We start from the raw sequence: 21,029 nt of genomic DNA on the forward strand, positions 1-21,029 counted from the left end.
TATCGGTAATCGAAACTTCACCTTCTAAATCTCTGATGTCTGGTCTCACATCGTTATAGCCACGTGCTCGGCTCGTGAGGTGTGAAAGATTTACCTGGGGTTAACTAAGCTTTCCTGACTTGGAGACATGGCTCTAGTTCAGTGAAAGCACTCCTTGTGACAGGACTGCAGAGTTGTCCATGTCGAACATGGATCCCATAGCGGGCCGCGAACAATCCATCGGTCTCTCCTCCTTTTGAATAGGTTTCAGAGACACCTAGCTAAACGTTTCAACCATTGTAGCCGTCTGTCCCATATCTGGAATGGTGCGCAATAGTACCCTCCACAAGGGGGCGAAGGTCCGGAATGCTAATCTGCTCGGGTTCTACAGCAATATTTCAGGCGAAATCTGCGAGGTATCTAGCGGACAAAATCCAGCTCTGTCCACGGGTCTCCTTCGCGCGTTCCTCAGGTTGTAAACCCAGTAGACTGCCAGGCTGGACGCCCGGAAGGCAATTGCAAAGGGCTCCAAGTTCACTGCTTGCCCCAATTGCTCCTTCCAGCCTTGACTCGCACCTTCCCTGGACTTTCTTACCCCATGCGACCATGGCAACCACCGTGTGTGCGCACCCTGGATTGGCTACAGTGGTGGACCGAGAGCAATCGTAGAGGCGGAGCCGGTGGTGGACGGGTTAGCCAGAAGTCGCGGCCTGTCCACATAGGTCTGGTGGACGAAACTGCTGATCCCCCAGAATGCTTCCTGAGTTCGGAGCACTTAGGGCTGTCGCTTCTGCTTCCTCAAGCCCTCCTCCACCTCCACCTCCATTTCTCTTCTGTCTTGTGAGTTGTCTACGTATCTACGCTCGCGAGTTGAATGGAGTGTTGCATCCTCGAGTACATGCGCAAATAGCTGGGCTGAAAGCTTTTACCGTCTCGTACAGCTATACGTGCATGTCACAGCTGCAAGTATCCATAAACTCCGATCATGTGACGGTTCACAGGACGTGGTCAGCTACGATAGGGCCAGACAGTTGTGTCGATGGAGGTCAAGGCCTTGTCTGCCGAATTTATAAGCTAGAGGCTTGAATTTCCTCGGCGTTCCCAAGATTGGGGACGAGGCGCAGTGAGGGACGGGTGGGATGCAGCTTGGGAGGTTGATATCTTTATCACCAAATTACCCGAGCGAGGCCGAGGAGCTGCGCAGTACCGAAGTAACGCTAAAAAGATAGCCGGCAAAGCTCGAGTGCTAACGATTGTTTCCCATAGGTGGTGTAATGATAATCACAAGAATAGGTACAAGTAATAACACAGTAGGATATCAAAAACAATCCCGGCCGCTCAATCGTCAAATCATACAGTCACGTCAAGCCAAAGTGTAAGCCCCTAAAGCCGTGCACTCTGCAGATCCATCGTCTTAGCAATATTCCGACTGATGTAGTCCGCAATGCCCATATTTGTGATCATGGGATTGACACCGCTGGCGCTCGGGAAAACCGATGCATCAACCACATACAGCCCCTTTGTTCCCCAGACCTGGCCCTCCGGATCCACAACGCTGGTGCGTGGAGAGGTCCCCATACGGCAACTTCCCATCTGATGAGCACTCGCCCACATAACCTTCTCCGAGGTTTTTGGTGCGTTGCGCCGGAGTTCGTTAATCCACGCCTGGAGCGCTGGATTGTTGATACCTTCTGGAGAATTTCCCGAATTCTCTGCTGGCCGAATGAACGGCGGCATATCGCGGTAAGATGTGTGGATTTCTTTAGCTCCAGAGATGTATGAGATTTTGGCAGATGCAATGAGAGCCTCGACCATGTGATTGCGATCAAACGGGGAGACACTGTAGTCAATTCGAACTCGACCATCCTTTGGATCAGGATATACTCGTCCGGGGTCTCGGTCTCTAACGAGGGTGATGAAGCCAGCAGAACGAGGGAGCTTGGCTGCCTGGAGCTTGTAATCCAATCCATCACGCCAGTTGTATATGGGGAGGATCGCGGCTGGAAGCATGGAAACACCTTCAATTTTTGCTCCGTGTCCCTGCCCGTCGAGATCTTCGAATTCATTGACAACTGTCGTCAAGCAGGCTCCTTCCCAAGGGCGAATAGCCTCATCAAATACGGCCGTTGCGATAGCGACTAAAGATTACTCAGTTAGCAAGTATCAAGGTCGAAGAAGCGCCGCACTCACCAGGATGGAGGTAGAGGTTCCGGCCAATATTCGAGTTCTTAACGCCACTTCGTAGCAGCAGAAGAGGGCTGTTAAGAGTCCCACCGGAGATGATGACCTTCTTCGCCCGGATAATGACCTTCCGTTGAACCGCACCAACACCAGAGACTCCGAAGTGTGCGTCACGGGAAGTCCATGTGCCCAGCACACCAGATGCGACCTTTCCCTTCTTCCCCTTTGAGAAGAGGACCCTCTCCACCTTGAAACCTTCAACGAATGTGGCACCCGCATTGGCAGCGTCGGCGAGGAAGGTTTCAATAGGCCCTTTCTTGCCGCCGGAGTGACAACCCAGTGTGCAATGTCCACAGTAATGGCTGGTTCTACCGGTGTTTTGCGGCACCGCCTTCGAAGCATATCCGAGTTTTCGAGCGCCCTCGAGGATCATGCGGTTGGCCTTATTGTGATTGGTGGATTCAATGCCGACACCCATTCGGTCACAGACGCGATCCAGACAATCTTGAAATTCCAAGGAAGTGAAAAAGGGGAGACCCCGGTTGGCCCATTCCCGGCGAACATAACCCTGCGTTTGGAGCGAAGCAGACCAGTTGACTGTACCACCACCACCCCAGGTCGAACCATATAACACACCCATTGACCCCTCATCGTTCGTGACCGATCCGGCGGAGTCAAATAAGTTGTTGAAGCCCTCGTTGGGTTTCATCGGGAAGTACCGCGGGGTGAAGGAGTAGCCTTTCTCGACGACTACCACCCTCTTGCCAGCCTCTGCTAGATTCTTGGCTGCTACACTGCCACCACAACCGCTTCCAACGATAATGACATCGGTCTCAATCGTCTCAGGCTGCTCACCAGGTGGGAATTGCAGAAACTCGTATTTAAAGCCGTCCTGCGGAGTTCCATAAACGGGAACATGAGGAGCGCCGACCGTGGGGTAGAGGGCAGGGCTGAATGTGACCCACATCTTTTTAAATATGGCAGTGAAAGCACGAAAGACGGAGCGTAGTGGTGGTAAGCGAGAGTCAGCCCAGCTCTGGAATATCTGCTCGCGAACGTAGAAGGGTTGGTCATGGATGGGGGTTAATGATCCCGTTAGAAGCAGAGAGCCAGCTCGAGTACTTCAAAGCCATTGTAAGTACCAGTGTAGAAAGCAGCAATTACTAAGAGGGAAGTGCATACTTCAGGGCATTCAGAACCATGCTCAAGCCATTCCTTCCTTCTTCGTGCACGTATTCCGTGAAAAGGCGCTGCAGTGCTTGGCGAACTTCCGGAATGGAGGTCAAATGCTCTTCCAAGTACTGTGTCGCAATGGTAGCTGCATCAGGGCCAGGGATGCCAGCCTTGATGGTTTCGAAGGCGGCGTCTAGCTGCGCCTGCGGCACGACCTTTGCAGACCGCGATCTGCGGCCTCTGGGGCCACGCACGGATGGAATGACTGTATCAGCCAGCGACAAAAGTGTCTTCCATTGCAAGTCGCTGAATACTTCTTTAGTGGAGACGGGGGCAAGAGGGGCGGCGAGGGGAGTGAAAGAAACAAGTTGTTCGGCCATTGTGGGCGTCGATGACACAACTCAGCTCCAGAGGCAGTAAAGGATGTTCAACAATAAGCAGGAAAAGAATGAATGATGGAAGCGAATCCTCAGAAAGAAGACGCTGTGGGTGAAGAAGGGGAATCAAGCAGGCGGGGGAACGAAAGAATAATATAGATCATCGATGGAAACCGAGGAGGGCACTTTCCCGGGAACGGTGGAGAGCGCATCAAAGCAGGAGCTCCTCCCGTTCCCCGTGGACGGGGCCGACACTCGAAGCAGGAGCGATCCAGCCGGAACGAGTAGTGCTTGCGAAGAGCCCATGTCGGGACAGCAGTAGCCTGCAGAGTGGACTCAGCTCCAGCCTCAAAGCCTCAATCAAGTTGAACGCTCAGAAGTGCTCCTTTTTATTTTCCGACCAACCGACAAGCGCCTTTCCAGCATCTCCAGCCAATTATTCGTGAATTTCGAAGGACAAGGGAGAGGGCTGTTTGGTGGATGAATGGTGACCACCACATGGCACACCAGCCGAGGCCCCCGCCCATGAAACGTCAGGCCATTTCTTGCTGACCCAGTCGCCGAGAACCAGAGAAATAGCCTCCCAGAGAGGGATGATATTTAGTGGAAAGCCCCGCGGGGAAGGGCGGTTCGCATGCTTCCAGCCGAGCCATCAGCGGGACCATGTGAAGCCGCAAGAAATTCGGAGCCTCTGTGCGTCTGAGTCGCGGTTGTATCTTTCGAGTCAGCAGTCCTCATTCCAGTGATGTTGTGCAAGGTGGAGCCTGGCCCTCGACTGTGGCGGGGGCCTGGTCGGGATAGCCAGTTGAAGATGAAGCTTGGGTCACCAATGTAAAGAAATCAAGACAAAGAAGCATCATTCACTACCTCAAGATTCCAACGAGTCTAACAGCGACCTGGCAACGGAGTATCGCTGGCGGATTCTTGCAGAGTTGTTGAGGATCGGAATGCCAGCGCCGGGATTCCGACCCCCCCGTGACTTTCTGCAGATGGAGCTGGACGGCTCAGCTCCAACCTCACCCTCAAGCAAACTTGACCTGCGACAGCGGAGGTGCTGATGATTCTTATTCTGATGTGTGCTGATACTGATTAATCCCGCTCTCACTTCTTCACACTCCCCCCAGCCACTGATCCCCGCTCATTCCTCATCCACGTGCTCTCATGCACTCCCGCCATTAGCACTCACACCCTCCTCCGCGGACCGAGCATCAGAGACCTCGCAAAGAGAAAGGGTAACCCTGGGAGATGCCAGCGAAAGCGGCGCAGATGTCAACAGAAAAACGTCCCTCGTCGGACTGCAGCCTCCCCCGTGAGAAGGTCTTCTCCATCCAGATCGGCACGGAGCTTTTCCGCCTCTCAGGTGCCTCAATCGCTTCAGATGGTTAGTTGGACCTGAATCTTGGATCGTATCGGGTCATTCTTATGGTGATGGTTATTATTGAGCCCCTTCGTACTTTTCCCGATTCTTCGAGGAGCAGTTGAGCCAGAATCCGGATGGGAACAACGTCCGAACCTTATATATCGATCGCGACCCGGTGACCTTCCAGGAGATAGCGCGACATTTACAAGGTAGATTTCCTTGAGTCTTGGGCTTCTTGATATGGCAGGGTGGTGAGGCTCATATGGTGATCCCATAGGTTATCATTGTCAGCCCAAGGATGGAGCCGAATTCGTGAAGCTCTTCGCGGACGCACAGTTCTACAGCCGTATGATACCCAGATACCGAACTTGAAACTCAGTTAACTTATATGCATTAGTACCCCGCTTGATGTCCCAACTGTTCGAATCCGAGATCATCATACAGATCGGCGAGCGCCACTTCCAAATCCCCCGCGATATCTTCTCAGGCCCAGGCGATTGCCCCAACTTTTTCTCCCTTGGCTTTGGTGCCTTCTTCGCCTCCCCTGCCGAAGTCTTCCCCGGCCTTGACCGACACGGTCTCCTGCGACCTCCAGCAATCACTCCTCCGAGTGTTCCGAACCGCTCCGGCGAGATTTTTGCCCAGCTGCTCCACCTCCTTCGTGGCTATCCTCTGCACATCGAAAGTGAGGCCCAGCGTGCCGAGCTCCTCCGCGATTGTCGCTACTTTCACCTTCGCGGACTCGAGCAGAAGCTCATTCCGCATCAAATAAGCTTCAACCCCATCCGCAGGCGGTCTGAAATCATCCTCCGCCTTGAAGATGTGCGTCGGTCCGGTGTCCACGTCGAAACACCCGACGATGGTAACACCGGTTCGATAGTTACATACTCACGCCCGTTCGCCGATGATTCACCTCATGACCTCGTCCTCGAAATCGGTGGCGAAAGCACTATCATTGACTCCCGTACAATGCGGCCAACGTTCCTCAACTCCACAAAGGCGCGGATGACGAGCCTTCTCCAGATTATCATCGATAAGACGAGGAGCCAGTCCCAGAAACAAGCTAGCGCTACCGAGCACTCCATCCGAGTTCAGATTGACGATGAAACGGATTTAACGGTCGACGACAAGCAGCAGATCAACTACCACATACCCGACTCAACTGCGGTCGAGCCACAAGCGAAGCGTAGACGCCTAGAAGAATCAGGACCGGGGTCATTGGGTGGTAATGGTTCCTGGATTGTGCGTAATGGCCATTGGCGGATATCATTGCGTTCTGAGTCCACCTTTGAGGGCAGTGCGGAATTCACCATGTTAGCTACCAAGTTAGATGTGTACACCAGCCAGAAGGTGCGAAATCAGAGGCAGGTTTTCTTAGGCCCATGACACCGAGCATGCCTCAACGAACAGCCTGTCTAGCGATATACCATCTTTATATAACCAGGTGGCCCAGCCCCAGCAAACCGTTGTATTTGCCGTATCGCATGGACTTATCCATCAGGTCACCCATCCACCTAGTCTGAAAATCCCTCCCACTCATCTTCGTCCTCATCGTCTTCGTGATCGTCTCCCCGATAATCAGGAGTCACTCGCCTATCCCTATTGTCGGCGTCGGCGCTGCCATCCCCATCCCGCACAAATCCCACGACAAAAAACCCTCCAGTCCCTTCCTCATCTCCAGGCCAACATCTCAAGCAGCCTTCCACCTCCTCCTCAGAGAGCTTAACCGAGTGGCCACCTTCTCCGCCCTCACTCTTAATCCCTCTATATTTCCACTTCCTCAGCCCGGCCGGCTGTTCATCGCGGCGCATCACCCTCCACCCGCGGCGCTTCGCAACATCCGACTCCAAGACCCGTGAAACAACGGATTCGTTTTCAGTCACATGGATAGAGCACGTGCTGTAGGATATATGCGTTGCAGAGGGAAAGGATAGTGCATGTTCGACAATACGCGTTTGGAGGTTGGAGAGCTTCACAAGCCTTTCTTGGTTGAGGGGTTCATTGTTCGGGAGATCATTTTCAGCTGTTGTGCAGGGTAATTGGGAGGGTGAAGCTTCGGCTTGTGTATCGTTATTCCCACGATAGGTGTCGTTGCGTTTCCGTTTCTTCCCCTGGTTTCCCATTTTCGCTTGGCCGGGTGTGGTCTTCCCAGCCGGGAGAATGAGCTGAGGGACGTCATCGCGTCCGATGATGCCGCTTCCAGAGCAGGAGGGGTCAAGGAGGAGGCCAGTGACGTTCTCGAAGCGTGGATCTTCCGGGTCAAGGGCCAAGAAATCCTGGCCAGGGAGGACGGTGACAATCTCATCCGTCCCAGCCGTTGAGACCATCTTCTGGAGTGTCTTAGCTCGGACGGCGGAAGCATCCATTGAAAATATCCGGGGCGAGACGTTCTTCTTTCCCGCAGAGATAGAACTAGCTTTATACAATAAAGAAGCCATATGGGTCGTCTTATTCCCGGGCGCCGCGCATCCATCGACCAAGTCTCCTCTATCCCAACCCTCACCGAGCAAGAGATACGCCGGGAAACAAGACGCCTTATCCTGCAGTATAATCTCGCCTTTCTTGTACGCAGGCGTCGTCGAGAAGTCCACGCCCGGAGCAACAGCAACAAGATCTGGTATATGCGGATCGAAGCGCATCTTTGTCTGTTTCTCATCCCCCACTACAAGTTCCTTTAGTGTCTCGACGGATTGGTACGAAGCAAACGTCGACTTGAGCTGGTCCTCCATCGTCGTCCGGGCATTGTTAATTCGCACCCAGCGCGGGTACACCGCATCAGCATTCGCACTGGCGCCTTGCACAGATAGCCTCTCGCGACGAACAGCCTCCTTGAGTTCCGGGATCGTCACGCAACCGCGTCGAACGCGCGCTTTCGTAAATTCGCCCTTTAACCGCACCCGGTGTCTCTCGACAGCCTGGCGAATCGGGTGGGAAGCCGGCGCAGCAATGCCATTCTTCGCGAGAAGATGATCATGGACAAGAAGGAGAGAAAGTAACGGGGTGAGCTATATATTCAAGAACTCTTGGTCAGTCAGCAGGACTCTTTCAGGAGTCGACGGGTAGGTACAGAGGAGTAGCAACCTTCGGTTCGAGCTTAAGAATCCCAGCCTGGTCAATTACCTCCTTGAGGAGGATGTCCCATTTTGTGGCTTCAGTGACGAGTGCATAAACTTGCGCTGGGGAAGCCTTGAGAGTTCGAGAATTATACAGCCGCGACTTGAACGAACCTCCGGACGAAGAGGGAGACGTCAGTGCCGCAGCAGCGTCGTAATAGAGTGACATTGCGGCAAGGCCAGCTGTCGTGCGTCGAGTTATGTTGAAGCTTTTGGCAAAAAATCCCCGAAACTGGCTGCTGCTGTTTGCACTGTTTGTTCAGACGCCCTAAGCTTGATTACTTTTTGTATACCAGACCCCCACTCGACAAGAACCCCGCGCAAAGAGTGAGAAAAAGAAAAAAAGAAAGGAAATTGTACATCCTCACCCCTCAGAATAATGGCACCCTCCAAAAGAGACACAGCAATCTTCACAACCTCCCTCCTCCCACCTCCAGGCCCAAACACAACCCTAACCCTCCCCACCCGCACAATCCCATCCCCATTGAGCAACCCACAACTCTTCAACGACGCCCTCGCCGTCCGCCTAGAAGTCTTCGTCGACGAGCAGAAATGCGCTGCGGAGTTCGAGATCGATGATGATGACACTCGGAGCTGGCAATGGGTTATCTATGATACGAATGCTACTTATCCGGGGGCACCGAGTCCGATTAAACTACCCGTTGCGGTGATTCGACTCGTGCCGCCGCCGCATGCGCCGCATGACAGCTTGCACGGTGACGATGCCAATGGAGAGGGCCATGCGAGCGCGAATGGGGATGGGAGCGGGAGTGTGGAGAAGTACGACCTGCGCCATGAGCCGCATATCAAATTTGGGCGGGTGGCTGTTTTAGCGGGGTATCGCGGCTGTGGGCTTGCGAGGCGCCTGATGGAGACGGCGATGGCGTGGGCGGGTGAGCATGCGGAGGAGATCAATCAAGCCCTGATGGACGTTGTTGAGAAGGAGGGTGATTTGGGGACAGAGCCAGCCCCCGCGTGGAAGGGATTGGTTCTGGTGCATGCGCAGGTGGATGTGGAGAAGATGTATCAGCGGCTTGGGTTTGTTACGGATGAGGGTTTGGGGAGGTGGATCGAAGAAGGGATAGAGCATGTAGGGATGTGGAGGAGATTGGAGGTCATCAAAGGTTGAGTTGAGTGGTTTGTAGTCGAGTTTCCCGAGCGCTTACCCAGAGATAGTTACCCGCCGTCCAAACGATAGACTGCTTGCAATTTGAAATTATCATTAACGCCTCTATGTACGGAAGCTAGACTAGTAGAAACCCATATCATAACGCAATCGAAAAAGGCTGAAAAACATGTAATCATGGCAGGGTATCCTGATCGATATGAAAAGAAAACACAAATTAGAAAAGCCTCCCATGTCTATGATTAAGCACAGCATTAGAGGGAAGTCGCGTCAAAGAGAACATCCGTGAAAGTATTAGAACCCCGACCTAACTCCAGGTAGATGAGAAAAGCTGTAGTGCAAACCCAGGTAAATGGGACAAAATGTTCTAAAAGATGTCCTGCGTCGAAGTGAAGTTGTAGTCGGTGAGCCTCGTCAGTCAATGCGAGGGCCGATTGCATACTGTTGATCAGCCGCCGATCGACGATTGCTTAAAAGGTGCTCCAATTCCAGCCCCGAGGGACGCTGGCGGCAATCTCAGAGGCCTGACCGGGAGTTGCAGGTGAAGACTTGCTACCTTCCCCCACTGGAGTATCTAGAGTTTCCGAAGAGCTGTGTTCACCAGAGCTGTGCGCATCATCATCCTGAGTGTTGATCTGATGCTGGATCTTGTTCAGTCGATCAGTGCGAGCTTCCTCCCAGCGCTGGTAGGCACTCCAGCAGAGGTCGCAGGCACGAGAAGGGACGCCATCTGGATGGAAGCGGGCAGCCTGATCAAGGGGCACGACATGAGGAGTGTGGGACGAGCAGAAGACGTGGCCACAATGGCGACAGTGATGGCGACGCAAGAAGAGACCGAAGGAGGAGCGACACGTGGGAGAGTCGCAGCTTGGAGAAGCAGAATCGGCCTAAAGTAGATCATGTTAACGACCATTTCAAGAGGAAAAAAAAAAAAAAAAAAGAGGAAAGTCGGCAGCGATGCCGCAGTCAATGATGAAGTCAATGGTGCAGATCACGCAAGATCTCGCAAAACATTGGCTTACGGAATTTACCGGATTCAGGCACGCAATCTGGGCAGTATAAATTCCAACCCAACGCCCAGGGAAAGAGTCAAACATTCTAAAGTTGGCTTACCTTCCAGTGGTCCCTAGTTGGGAGGCCGGTCACCTCTCCGAGGTGTTCATTCTTCATCCACTCATTCTCAGCCAGCTTGCTAATACCACCGCCGTTGACGCTCTCCAAAGTTGGGCGACGGGAGACAGGCTCGCTTGAAACCCCATCATTCAGACTGTCCAGAGATCCATGCATACTGCGCGGAGGCGTGGGAGGGGAGGGTTTCGCAGGCCTCTCGGTCGGGCGCAGTGCAGCAGGCACATAGAGGGGCCCTTTCGGAGGTCGCAGCTGCCGGGTCTGGAGCGGGAGGTATTGCTGACGAGGAGAGGTGGGCGAGTTGTTCGCGGGTGTGCTTGTGCCTGAGTTCATGGGAGATGGATGGCCATAGATAGAGATCTGGTTAACGGAAGGAGTTGTGGTCGCGGCTATGACGTGAGTTGCCATATTTGATCTTGTAGATTGGAATGAATTCGGGTTGTTGTGTTGGTGGGAAGGGAGGGAAGGGAGGAGCGAGAGAAGAGACAACAAGGGAGATGTTATATCACTCGGCTCGAGAGATAGTATGTACAGAGCAAGTGAACGATATCCCAATACTGAGTATCCACGGAAAGGCGAGAGAATTCAACGAGCCCGCAGAGGTGATGAAGGGCATCAACACATCGCAGTGGCAAGAGGCGAGAGGATAAGGTTCGGTATGACGACAAGAGCCAGTTGATGGGTCGAGGACCAGGGATGCACGACCAGGGAAATAGCCGTGTGGGGGCCCAGGCAGCTTCAACAAGATCAACGAGGACAGGGCGTCTGAACCTCGCAGGTCTGTGGGAGAGGGTCTGTTTCAAGAATGACGATGAAAGAAATGCATTCACTTTAAGAGGATTCGTGGACGGAGGGAAAGGGCAATTTTTGCCATGCGCTTGTGGAGCAAGGATGTGCGCTAACAGATGGAGTCGGCGACAATCCTTCAGTATCACATCTCCATCCCCAAGCAAGAAAGTCGTCGCAAGACGGATGGGACTCGATTCATAAGAATGAGACTGGAGGGAAAAGTCCCGAATGAGCGCTCTTGGTGGAATCGTTCCCGCTCTTTAACTGATTCCATCCAGGCAAGATGGGTTAATCTCGGATAATAACGCGGAATATGCTTCTCCTCCCTGCCCGCGATTCCCGTCTCACAGCCAAACGGTCGGAGATTGCCTTCGCATCGACGACTATTGACTCTGAGAACGGAATGTTCGGCGCCACATCGATTGTTTGATCCCATGGCAAACGAGGAGCGGCTGTCTCAATCCGGAGCGGCATTTTGCCGAGGGAAATGAGCGGCCGGTGGTTGGCTGCGAGGCCAGGATTTGGTCTAAAATTATTTCATGCTTTCGAGAATTTGTGACGACGATCTGTCTTGTCAATTTCACTTCCCCCTTCCCATTCTTGAGCAGTGAGGTCACAGCAATTATCCATGAAATCATCATGAATCGCGTTCATGAATACGACAGCTGCCGCCCTAGGGAATTGAAGCCCACCATGCAGGGATACCCCTCAGTCTCTTTTTCTCCAAAGTGATCCTTGACAGCATCCCTGTCGCTCCTGACCGCCTTTTGTCCCCCAAAACGGCAGCTCTACCCTTCGACCGCTCAGGGTGTTGCCCAGGTGTGCTCCAGTGTTCTCCCAGGTCAAAGTTACATCCGGTGAACGCCAGTAGTCTGCTTGGTTTGACGTCCAGTGGCAACGGATTGAGGAACCTCAGACGACGCCCGTGGACGGCATGATGACCTTCCCCTTCAGGCGAGCCTCATCTTCTCCCCAGGTCTTCGAGTCCACAACCCACATCCTGCATGACAAGGATTCACACCCCAAGAGCTCGGCGTCAGAATAATCCTGGCGATCCTCATTGGCAACGCGGCTTCCGGTTGAGGACTCCACCAACGTCGCTTCCACACGCGACCACCAGGGATAGATGACCCACCAGGTCGCCCGTTCTGGCTCAATGGATCGTCCTTGACGGGTCGATGACGGGTTGGAAGACGGAAGCGTTCACGAGGTGTCCTCGGAACAAGGACCTCGTCGAGCGAGACCGCCGCGAACACACAGGGAGCAAAGGAGCAACCACCACGACAGTAAATCGAGGAACCGCACCCACTCCCGACTGGGATGGTGGTCAGCGACTCCTCTCCCTACCAAGAGTGGCTTGCGGTGACAAGTCTGCTCAAAACTTGAACTGCCGAATCGTACGCCGCACGGGGTGGGCCGCCAATCATGACTGAGCATCGCCTTTTCCAGAGTGCTGGGCCCAATGAATCTCAGCGCCGGATTGGCCTGCAACCTCCTTATCGCAGCTCTTCGATTCGCGCTCCGCTTCGCGTTTCGGCCTGGCGCCGACTCAGGAAGCTTTTTTGTGGCGGGTTTTGCAATGGACTCGCCGGGTTCTCCCGAACAGGTCAAGGAGCGAATCTCACGCCAAGCGCGAATCTCTCGCTCTGGAAGCTCTCCCGGCTTGGAATATTCCAGCGACCCAGCATGGAACATCTCCGAGGAGGGAAAACTTCGGAACAATCACCGAACGATCTTGTCGATGTTTGTCGCAAGAAATTCATTATTATTGAGCCACTCCGACTCAGAGTCGTCGCAGGGCAAAAGAAAAATCGCCGCTGCTCACGGTTTGCTTCACACTCAACACCTCCTGAATCATCATCCCGACACCCTGCAGCTACGGCTCCTGCGAGTCAGAGCCGGAGTCGATAGCCTCATCCATGGTGGATTTGTGGTGAGCCTGCCAAGACCGGAGAACACTTGACCTCCCCCATGCCACTCCCCCAGCCCCCAGAGAGTTGAGACAGAGATTTGCCATGGAGCATTACTCACAGACAGACGGGGAGATCTATTTGAGATCCTGTCCCTTCATGGTTCATCCCGAATCAGATGCAAGTTTCAATGCAGGCTTGAAATCAGACATGAGAAGTCCTGTCCTGAAAAGCACAAGTCAGCCCAACCACCAATCAAATGGCGCGTTGTTTGAGTGGCTTTCTCTTGTTGCCTCTGTCGATCTGCTGAGCCAAGTCGATCGCACGGAAGGCCGCCGTAGAGTCAATCAAGTCAGAGGTCAAGGCTTGTGACTTTGATCGTCAGGATCCAGTCACCCTTTCCAGCAACTCGCCAGCTCACGCATTTCCTCGCCAGAGAGACAGGGCATACCTCCAGTTTACCTATGTTGACGTTTGATGCCGCGTTCAAACTGCATGCATATCAAAGCACTTTGTGAACCTCACACATGAAACCAGAACCTCGGACGAAAATCAGTACCGCCCCATCCGAACTGTCAGGGCGTACGCCGACGAATACCGCGAGGGCAACCATTTATTCCATTACATTCTTGCACCTGGCTTCTTTTCGCTATCAGTTTTATCGGTGGACGGCGCTTTAGAGGAATTTGGCTGGTCACATATACTTCGAGTAGTCATGCTGCAGAATTCGAGCTTACATCTAATGCTGATGTGTTCTATCTATTCGGAGTTCGCTAGCCATCCCTTCGGTCGAGTCAATAGAGCCTTATCGTCCATCTGCGGCAAGCAGACTGCATGGAAGAGCACGATCCATCAGAAGGGAAAGAATGTCCCACAGCGATATTGCCCACTAGGATAGAAATTGGAAGAACAAAAAAGTTTCCCTGACCCCTCTTGAGCTTCCAACTTGTAGCATGTTTGCCTGTATATGAATCAAACCAGTGTTTGGGAAAAGAAAAGTTACTTATCTCTCTGTTAATATGAAGACTGGATTCAGTAAGTGCAACTGTTTACTTAGTATATATTTTGGTGTCCTTGTACAACACATATTGCCCTAACAACATCCCTCAACCCCCTGAACTAATCCAATCATATATTGTCACGAAGCTGCTCCTAACCTATCAGACCATACTCTTGCAGCAGGAAATGTAATTCTGGCCATTCATTAGAATCCCTCCCTCGAGCTCTGTTCGTGCTCAATTTTCGCCGCCCCGTGTCTCAATCGGCGATATCCAATGATTTTACTACTTCGCAGCACTCGAAAAGTGCCAAATATCGGTCTGCCACCTTGAATACTTAGCGGTTGCTTCGGAGGTAATATAGCCCGGAGAATTATGGAAGGGAAGCCTTTCGCGCAGATGATGAAGACCTCGTTTTCGAAATTCATATCGGGGTGAGTATCTCCAGGCTTGAAGTGTAGAGTATACTCGTGAGGAGAGGATATCATATTGTTTTCAAGGGTTTTCGGTCGAAGGTGTAATCATCGTTTTAGGGGGTCTAATTCGTCTTCCAGGTTGTTTTGCACGTTGTGGACTACAACTCTTGGGCCCTGAGACGACACCTCTGGCTTTTGCACCCGGGCGGGACTGTCGGAAAAGAGCACTATTCACATCACTAGAATTACGGACACATGAAGGGTGTGTCAAAACATGCCAGCCTGAAGATTAGAGAAGGAACCAGGTTCCCGGAGATGATGCCCAGAGCGGGAGTATAGACGTCATGCTCGTGGAGTATACAGACTGAAAAGTTAGCCTTGGCGAACATCAGCCCATCGCACCCCTCAATGCAATATCAACTGGAAACCCCCGGGATAACTAGATTTAAAAATTTTACGGAGTTCCCACCATTGAAAGGTAAAGACAATGGCTCTCAAACTCGCTGTCTTCAGTGCGAAATCCTACGACAGGACCTACCTCGACGCCGTCTTGAAAGACCAACACCCATCCCTCTGCACAATAACATACCACCCCTTCTCACTCTCGTCCGAAACTGCGCCTTTGGCGCATGGAAGCAATGCAGTCTGTGCCTTTGTAAATGACACTCTTGACGCCGCCGTCCTCCGAACTCTCCATGAAACCGGCGTCGGAGCCATCCTCCTTCGCTGTGCGGAATTTAATAACGTTGACCTCCGCGTCGCCGAAGAACTAGGCTTCTTTGTCGCAAATGTCCCATCATACTCACCTGAAGCGGTAGCCGAATTCACCGTGGCGCTGCTTCAAACTTTGAATAGAAACATCCACCGTGCGTACAATCGGGTCCGCGAGGGGAATTTCAATCTCGAGGGATTCCTGGGCGTTACGTTGCACGGCAAGACGTTCGGTATCATTGGGACTGGGCGCATTGGACTCGCGCTGGCACGCATAGTCCGTGGGTTTGGGTGTAAATTGATCGCCTCAGACCCCAAACCGGGTCTCAGCGACGAGGAGTTTCGTAACGAGTACGGGGGTGAATTCGTTGACCTTCCTACTCTCCTCCAGCAGGCCGACATAGTGTCTCTCCATTGCCCACTGACGGACTTGACGCGCCATATTATCTCCACTGAGAACCTAAACCGCATGAAAAAGGGAGCGCTGCTGGTAAACACCTCTCGAGGAGCTCTGGTCGACACCAAGGCAGTGATAAAGGCGCTGAAATCTGGACAATTGGGTGGATTGGCGCTGGACGTGTATGAGGAGGAAGGCGCATATTTCTATAATGACCATTCGCAGGAGATTATCGGTGATGATGCATTGATGAGGTTGGTGACGTTCCCAAATGCGCTTGTTTGTGGGCATCAGGCGTTCTTTACAAAGGAGGCATTGACCGAGATTGCGGCGACGACATTGGCGAACTTGCAGGATTGGGCTGAGGAAAGACCTTGTAAGAATTCATTAGTTAGGGAGGGATACCTTGTCATCCCCAAGGGGAAGGAGCCCGTCAGGATTTAGTTTCCTCAGGAGAGGGTGGTTCTTTTTGTAATGGGGTAAGGCGTAGAGAAGCTCATATTAGGGCTCAGATGAAACAGACTGGTATCCTGATATATACATTTTCGTTAATATCGACATGGTCATTGGAGAGATCACATCGCCTCAAATTTGCCATCAATTTGCTCGATCTTCGCAACAGCGCGCTTATATCCCTCCTGGTTTTCCATGGTTCGCACATATTGTGCTAGCAGCGGGTACTTCTCCTCAAGCGGAATCCTTGTGTTGGCTGCAATCAAGGGAAAGCTCAGCATGATATCAGCGGCAGTCACCTTATTGCCGCAGAAGAAGCGACCACCTCCGGGAGCAGTCTTGAGCTGGCCTTCAAGGAAGTCAAATGTCCTGAAGATGTTGGGGTTGACGAACTGATTTTCAACCTGGTTGGCCACAATACGGGGAATGGGTCTCAGGAAGAATGGCAAGCCGGGGGGTGCTTTCATGACTGGTGTAGTGGTTAGGTTACCGGTCGCTGCCACGGGGTCACTGCCTCAATAACTCACTGTCTGTGACCAATTTGAACACCAAAAATGGCATCAAGCTGCCCTCCGAAAAATGCATGTAGTACCGGTAGCGAAGCCACTCCTCAGTCTCGCCGCCAACCTGGCCTTCCTTGCCGGGCACATAACGAGCCGGGACAAGCTTGTCTCCGCCAAAATGGTCGCAGAGATATTCAATGATCATGCCCGACTCTGCGATGATAATCGGCTCAGAGGTAGCAGGAGACTCGACGGAGATAATGGGGGATTTGCCCAGTGGGTGGATCTCCTTGAGCTCATCGGGAGCTAGCATGTCTGGTTTGCGCTTGAAAGTTTTCACCTCGTAGGGTACGTTGAGCTCTTCCAGGAGCCATAGGATGCGATGAGAGCGCGACTTTTCAAGCCTTGTACAAGTTAGAAGCTACTTCTCGAAGGGCAAGGAAAGAGGAAGGCTCGTCACCAGTAAAGAGTCACTTTAGTATCTTTTGAAGCCATGTTGAAGTGAGTGATAATTGCTCCCCAAAAGAAGTGTCTGATCTAGCTCAAAAAAAAAAAAAGATAAAACGGGCCGGGAGGGCCCTTATATCCTCTTCGATTCAGGCCAATCTCTTGCTTTTCTGAAACCTGGTCCTCGGCAAAACATCGACAGACACTTGTGAACGATCAACTGCGTCATTGGTCGCTCACAGGGCGACTGATGGGCATTCTACAGCTTCCGAGTCAGGCAGCACCTTCACGGTATTAGCGAAGATACTCGGCTGCATCAATCCTTGATAGGTTCACGAATCGGATTCACTCGACTGTGGAGGTTCTCCGCCGAATCCATGAGGCTCCGAGTCCCGACACGGCGGGAATCGAGACGACGGAGAGCCGTTCACAGCGCCAGCTGACACTTCGCCTTCGCTTGTAGATGACTTTCAGCTGAGACAAAGAGCCCCCATGCCGTACCTCCTCGTCGCATTCGCTCTCTTTCCCTGAAGCCGCCAAATCAAGGCGGTTTGGACGAGAAGGTCAGTCCTATTGACGCTGACTCAGCAATAGATGGTCATGTGACTGTGCACTTCATCTCTTCGTGACGGCAGCGTCGCCATCATAAAGCCATACGTCGCAAACACCACCGCAACCATGGCCGGTCCTAGCAAATGTAAGTGTTTCTAGACACACGATCGAAGCATTCTGTTAACTGTCCATCTTCGCAGCCCTGATCCTCGACCCGGCCCTGCAGAAATACTACGGTACCGCCCCCGATCCCATGCCATTTCTCTCTTGACTATGGTCGGCAATTGAGGCAGAAGTGATGGATCGCGGTATTGATGGTTCGAAATTCAGGAGGCTAATCCACAGGTTTTTTAACAGAGGTCAATGCAAACCGCTACAAGTACTTCCGTTGGACTCCCCGCACCGCCTGGCATTCGCTCCTCTACATGGTCCTAATTCCTGCTTCGTTGGGCTATGTCGCTTACAAGACCGATGTACGTTCCTCACATTCGACTTTTTTGCTCGTATTAAGGCGCGTAAGGCGTCGATCGGGATGGATATCTGACGTTTTATAGGGAAAATATGATCTCCGCGGGAAGAGGAGGGGAGATACGATTGTTGAATGGTAGATGAACAGGAAGCCGCATGAATGGTGTTGAGTTTTCTCGCTGAATCTTGTAATTATTGCTAAATTTACCGCATGAACTTTATTACATCTCACCCTTTTCTTTGACGCCGGGTGGTATAGATAAGGTACCGTGAAGTGGGCTTCGTGTGCGCCTATATGACCATGATGAGAGAGGACTGGATGTATACATTGCGACTGAACGAAACAACCGACCTTGCCTTTTTAGTTAGGGTATTCCTTTCGGATCAAACTCCATGTTATTGGTACACAATCCCCCGTAAAAAAAAAAAAGATGACAGGAACCCAGCAAGTAATTCAATACGGCGCCCATCCCCTCCTCCCAGGCCCACCCCCAAAACCTCCCCTCCCACTGTCTGGAAGCCGTTCACCACGCCTCCAGTCTCCGGGGGGTATTCCTCGATCACCGCCGCCCCTACCGCGACCACCTCGTCCACCGCCAAACCCATTGTCACGGAACGCCCGCATTCCACCTCCTCCGGCGGTCATCGGTCCTCTTCCACCCGTCAACGCCGGAGCGACTGAGCCATCTTCCAACGGCGGTAGAATTGCGCAATCCACAAAATCCCCAATCACGAACCGCGCGTCCTGCAGTGTCTTCTCTGCGTCATTCCCCTGCACCCTGAACGGACCTGTTCGGGGAGCTGGTGGGCCATTCCTTGACACTTCCTCATCCTTACTGTCTCGGTAGGGACTCTCCCGTGGCCCAATGATCACACTCCCCAGATCCTTGCTTATGTATCTGCCTCGCGCGTCGGGACCCAGCATTGCTGCGGCTTTGGTGTCGGGGTAGATGAGACGGAAGCATAACCGCGTGCCAATCGGGGGATCGGGAAGCATTGATGGGAGCGCAGAAGTCAGGAGTTGTGAGAGCTCGCGGAGGGTGCAGGATTGCCAAGTGTAGATTTGGAGGTGTGCTGGGAGCGGTGGTGGTGGGGGAGGGGAACGCGATCGGATGGCATTTGGGCCGCTGACAGGGCCTCCATGTAATGAAGAGGAAGGAGGTGGAATGGCAAAGTCAGAGAGGTTATGAAAGGACTGTAAGCGGTAGAAGAGCTTGAGGTGGAAAGGTGTCGTCGATTGACGGTCAATCTTGGGTTTCGGGACGTCGCGGGCAGCCATGGCGATGGAGCCCTGAGTGCGATAAATTGGTGGCTAGTTAGCAGGTAATGAGGTTAAGAAGTAGCGTGAAGAGTATTGTAGTTAATGAAGCTCATTGCTGGCAATCGAGTTGTGCCGTGAAGCATTGACAAGAAGGTTGGTAAGGTGTTTGATGCGGTTGAAGGTTGATCACCTCCACGAGAGCTCGACCGCCCGATTGAGAATAATTTCGCGACTTCCAACCTCCCACGCCGACCATCCTCCTTCAAGCATCCGCCTCTTATTCCTGTTTCATGGATAGAAATCAATCTTATCACTCATATTCTACACTACCTATACTACAGCGAGGTCATCGCCATGGATTTCGCCGCGTTAATGTCGAAAGAAATCGCTAAGGCGAAGGGATCTACACCGCCGAGCTCCGGATCAGACGAGCACGGCTCTTCGAAACCCCAAGGGAAGAGATACATCCGTCGTGCGGACGAGGAAGCAGCCCGGGTATCGGCCTATCATGAAGAACAGGCCCGTCTGGAAAGGGAGCGCGAAGAGCGCATGGCCCAGAAGCGCAAACTGGAAGAAGAAGAGACAGAGCGAAGCTTGGAACGAGAGGCGAAGAAGCGACGACTTGCCGAAGAGTCACGAAAGAAACGAGAGGAAGAGGAAGCGGCCAAAGAACGCGAGCGACGGAAGCGGATTGGCCTACCAGAGCTGCCTCCCACACCAGATGGGAAAGTCGAGACACGTGAGGAGCAAGGAGAGGCAGAAGGGGAAACTATCAGCGATGAAGACCTTACGGGGAAGCTCAGGGAACTGGGGGAGCCTATCCGTTTGTTCGGAGAGACTCACAGCGGTCGTCTACGCCGATATCGAAAGATGCGTGAGCAGTCTCTTGATGTTCAGAAGATGTCTGACGGCCCGATCCCGACAACACTGGAGCCAGTCCCTGAGGTGGAAATGAAAATTCCGACAACTGTTCCAAAAGACACCGAGAGCCGCAAATTTCTGCTCCGTCAGTTGGCTTCGTATTTCAACATGGTGCTGTTCGAATGGGAACTTGCGCTGGCAAAGCGCGATGTATCTGTGAAACAGAGCCTTCAAGGGAGGCAAGCGTATAATGCGATGGTACAGTCACGGGAGAATATGGTCCCACTCTTTCGCAAGTTTGAGAAATCTGATATCGACGACGTGGTGCTTGAGCATGTTGTGGAAATAGTTCACAAAGCTCAACTGAGGAGATATGTTGATGCTAATGATGCATACCTCCGTCTGAGTATTGGGAAAGCGTATGTTGCACTATTCTCGTTTGCCCTTGTATTGAGAACCTCAGCGGAACTGACAATATGCAGAGCATGGCCTATTGGAGTTACCATGGTGGGTATCCACGAGCGTTCAGCGCGAGAGAAACTGCATCAGGGTGACCGGCAAGCCCATATTTTAAGTGATGAAATCACCCGTAAATATCTCCAGAGTATCAAGCGATGTCTTAGCTTCGCTCAGACCCGATGGCCTCCAGACGACCAACTCCAGATCATGGGCTGAGCGCCAAAATCAGAATCTCTTCACGATTGAATGACACAAATACACTCTGCTTCTTACAGCCATCGACTCCTCCGCATATTATTGGGCTATCGACAAAAAATTCAACTATCTTCGAATGCGAATGCGAATATACACAGATGACATAGGCCTT

At 52.5% G+C, this 21,029-nt stretch overlaps 11 protein-coding genes across 11 annotated transcripts; 6 read left to right on the forward strand and 5 right to left on the reverse strand.

The window, feature by feature from the left end:
* Positions 1–1,362: 1,362 nt before the first annotated feature.
* On the reverse strand, positions 1,363–3,713 carry BJX67DRAFT_370880 (uncharacterized protein; the record flags this gene model as incomplete). The annotated part of the gene is made up of 3 exons (XM_071030985.1): positions 1,363–2,117; positions 2,170–3,281; positions 3,343–3,713. The coding sequence occupies 3 exons, from the start codon at positions 3,711–3,713 to the stop codon at positions 1,363–1,365; spliced, it is 2,238 nt and encodes a 745-aa protein (XP_070888226.1).
* Positions 3,714–4,486: 773 nt separating this feature from the next.
* BJX67DRAFT_22719 (uncharacterized protein) lies at positions 4,487–6,520 on the forward strand. Its single transcript, XM_071025850.1, has 4 exons — positions 4,487–5,091; positions 5,154–5,279; positions 5,348–5,416; positions 5,468–6,520. The coding sequence occupies exons 1-4, from the start codon at positions 4,956–4,958 to the stop codon at positions 6,454–6,456; spliced, it is 1,320 nt and encodes a 439-aa protein (XP_070888227.1). The 5' UTR covers positions 4,487–4,955; the 3' UTR covers positions 6,457–6,520.
* On the reverse strand, positions 6,521–8,422 carry BJX67DRAFT_22778 (rRNA (cytosine-C5-)-methyltransferase RCM1). The gene is made up of 2 exons (XM_071025857.1): positions 8,152–8,422; positions 6,521–8,075 (listed from the first exon to the last, which is right to left on the reverse strand). The coding sequence occupies exons 1-2, from the start codon at positions 8,350–8,352 to the stop codon at positions 6,585–6,587; spliced, it is 1,692 nt and encodes a 563-aa protein (XP_070888228.1). The 5' UTR covers positions 8,353–8,422; the 3' UTR covers positions 6,521–6,584.
* On the forward strand, positions 8,401–9,408 carry BJX67DRAFT_347927 (GNAT family N-acetyltransferase). The gene has a single exon (XM_071028606.1). The coding sequence runs from the start codon at positions 8,563–8,565 to the stop codon at positions 9,310–9,312; it is 750 nt and encodes a 249-aa protein (XP_070888229.1). The 5' UTR covers positions 8,401–8,562; the 3' UTR covers positions 9,313–9,408.
* Positions 9,409–9,545: 137 nt separating this feature from the next.
* Positions 9,546–10,980, reverse strand: BJX67DRAFT_22744 (FYVE zinc finger domain-containing protein). The gene is made up of 2 exons (XM_071025852.1): positions 10,423–10,980; positions 9,546–10,196 (listed from the first exon to the last, which is right to left on the reverse strand). The coding sequence occupies exons 1-2, from the start codon at positions 10,843–10,845 to the stop codon at positions 9,780–9,782; spliced, it is 840 nt and encodes a 279-aa protein (XP_070888230.1). The 5' UTR covers positions 10,846–10,980; the 3' UTR covers positions 9,546–9,779.
* Positions 10,981–12,278: 1,298 nt separating this feature from the next.
* Positions 12,279–13,680, forward strand: BJX67DRAFT_22736 (uncharacterized protein). Its single transcript, XM_071025851.1, has 2 exons — positions 12,279–13,159; positions 13,272–13,680. Exons 1-2 carry the CDS (start codon positions 12,689–12,691, stop codon positions 13,506–13,508), a joined length of 708 nt encoding a protein of 235 aa, XP_070888231.1. The 5' UTR covers positions 12,279–12,688; the 3' UTR covers positions 13,509–13,680.
* A 1,328-nt stretch (positions 13,681–15,008) lies between these two features.
* On the forward strand, positions 15,009–16,168 carry BJX67DRAFT_22810 (2-hydroxyacid dehydrogenase). The gene has a single exon (XM_071025867.1). It carries the CDS (start codon positions 15,038–15,040, stop codon positions 16,100–16,102), a length of 1,065 nt encoding a protein of 354 aa, XP_070888232.1. The 5' UTR covers positions 15,009–15,037; the 3' UTR covers positions 16,103–16,168.
* Positions 16,168–17,510, reverse strand: BJX67DRAFT_22848 (glutathione S-transferase). Its single transcript, XM_071025873.1, has 3 exons — positions 17,075–17,510; positions 16,639–17,018; positions 16,168–16,580 (listed from the first exon to the last, which is right to left on the reverse strand). Exons 1-3 carry the CDS (start codon positions 17,107–17,109, stop codon positions 16,234–16,236), a joined length of 762 nt encoding a protein of 253 aa, XP_070888233.1. The 5' UTR covers positions 17,110–17,510; the 3' UTR covers positions 16,168–16,233.
* BJX67DRAFT_347932 (uncharacterized protein) lies at positions 17,179–18,338 on the forward strand. Its single transcript, XM_071028607.1, has 4 exons — positions 17,179–17,758; positions 17,814–17,849; positions 17,971–18,086; positions 18,168–18,338. Exons 1-4 carry the CDS (start codon positions 17,740–17,742, stop codon positions 18,219–18,221), a joined length of 225 nt encoding a protein of 74 aa, XP_070888234.1. The 5' UTR covers positions 17,179–17,739; the 3' UTR covers positions 18,222–18,338.
* BJX67DRAFT_22813 (SAP18 family protein) lies at positions 18,336–19,515 on the reverse strand. Its single transcript, XM_071025868.1, has one exon. It carries the CDS (start codon positions 19,358–19,360, stop codon positions 18,536–18,538), a length of 825 nt encoding a protein of 274 aa, XP_070888235.1. The 5' UTR covers positions 19,361–19,515; the 3' UTR covers positions 18,336–18,535.
* A 181-nt stretch (positions 19,516–19,696) lies between these two features.
* Positions 19,697–20,878, forward strand: BJX67DRAFT_379285 (mRNA splicing protein PRP18; the record flags this gene model as incomplete). The annotated part of the gene is made up of 2 exons (XM_071032535.1): positions 19,697–20,622; positions 20,686–20,878. 2 exons carry the CDS (start codon positions 19,697–19,699, stop codon positions 20,876–20,878), a joined length of 1,119 nt encoding a protein of 372 aa, XP_070888236.1.
* Between the last annotated feature and the right edge of the window lie 151 nt (positions 20,879–21,029).

The sequence above is a fragment of the Aspergillus lucknowensis genome (genome assembly GCF_044049455.1).
Source record: "Aspergillus lucknowensis strain CBS 449.75 chromosome Unknown BJX67scaffold_10, whole genome shotgun sequence".
Classification (NCBI taxonomy): domain Eukaryota; kingdom Fungi; phylum Ascomycota; class Eurotiomycetes; order Eurotiales; family Aspergillaceae; genus Aspergillus; species Aspergillus lucknowensis.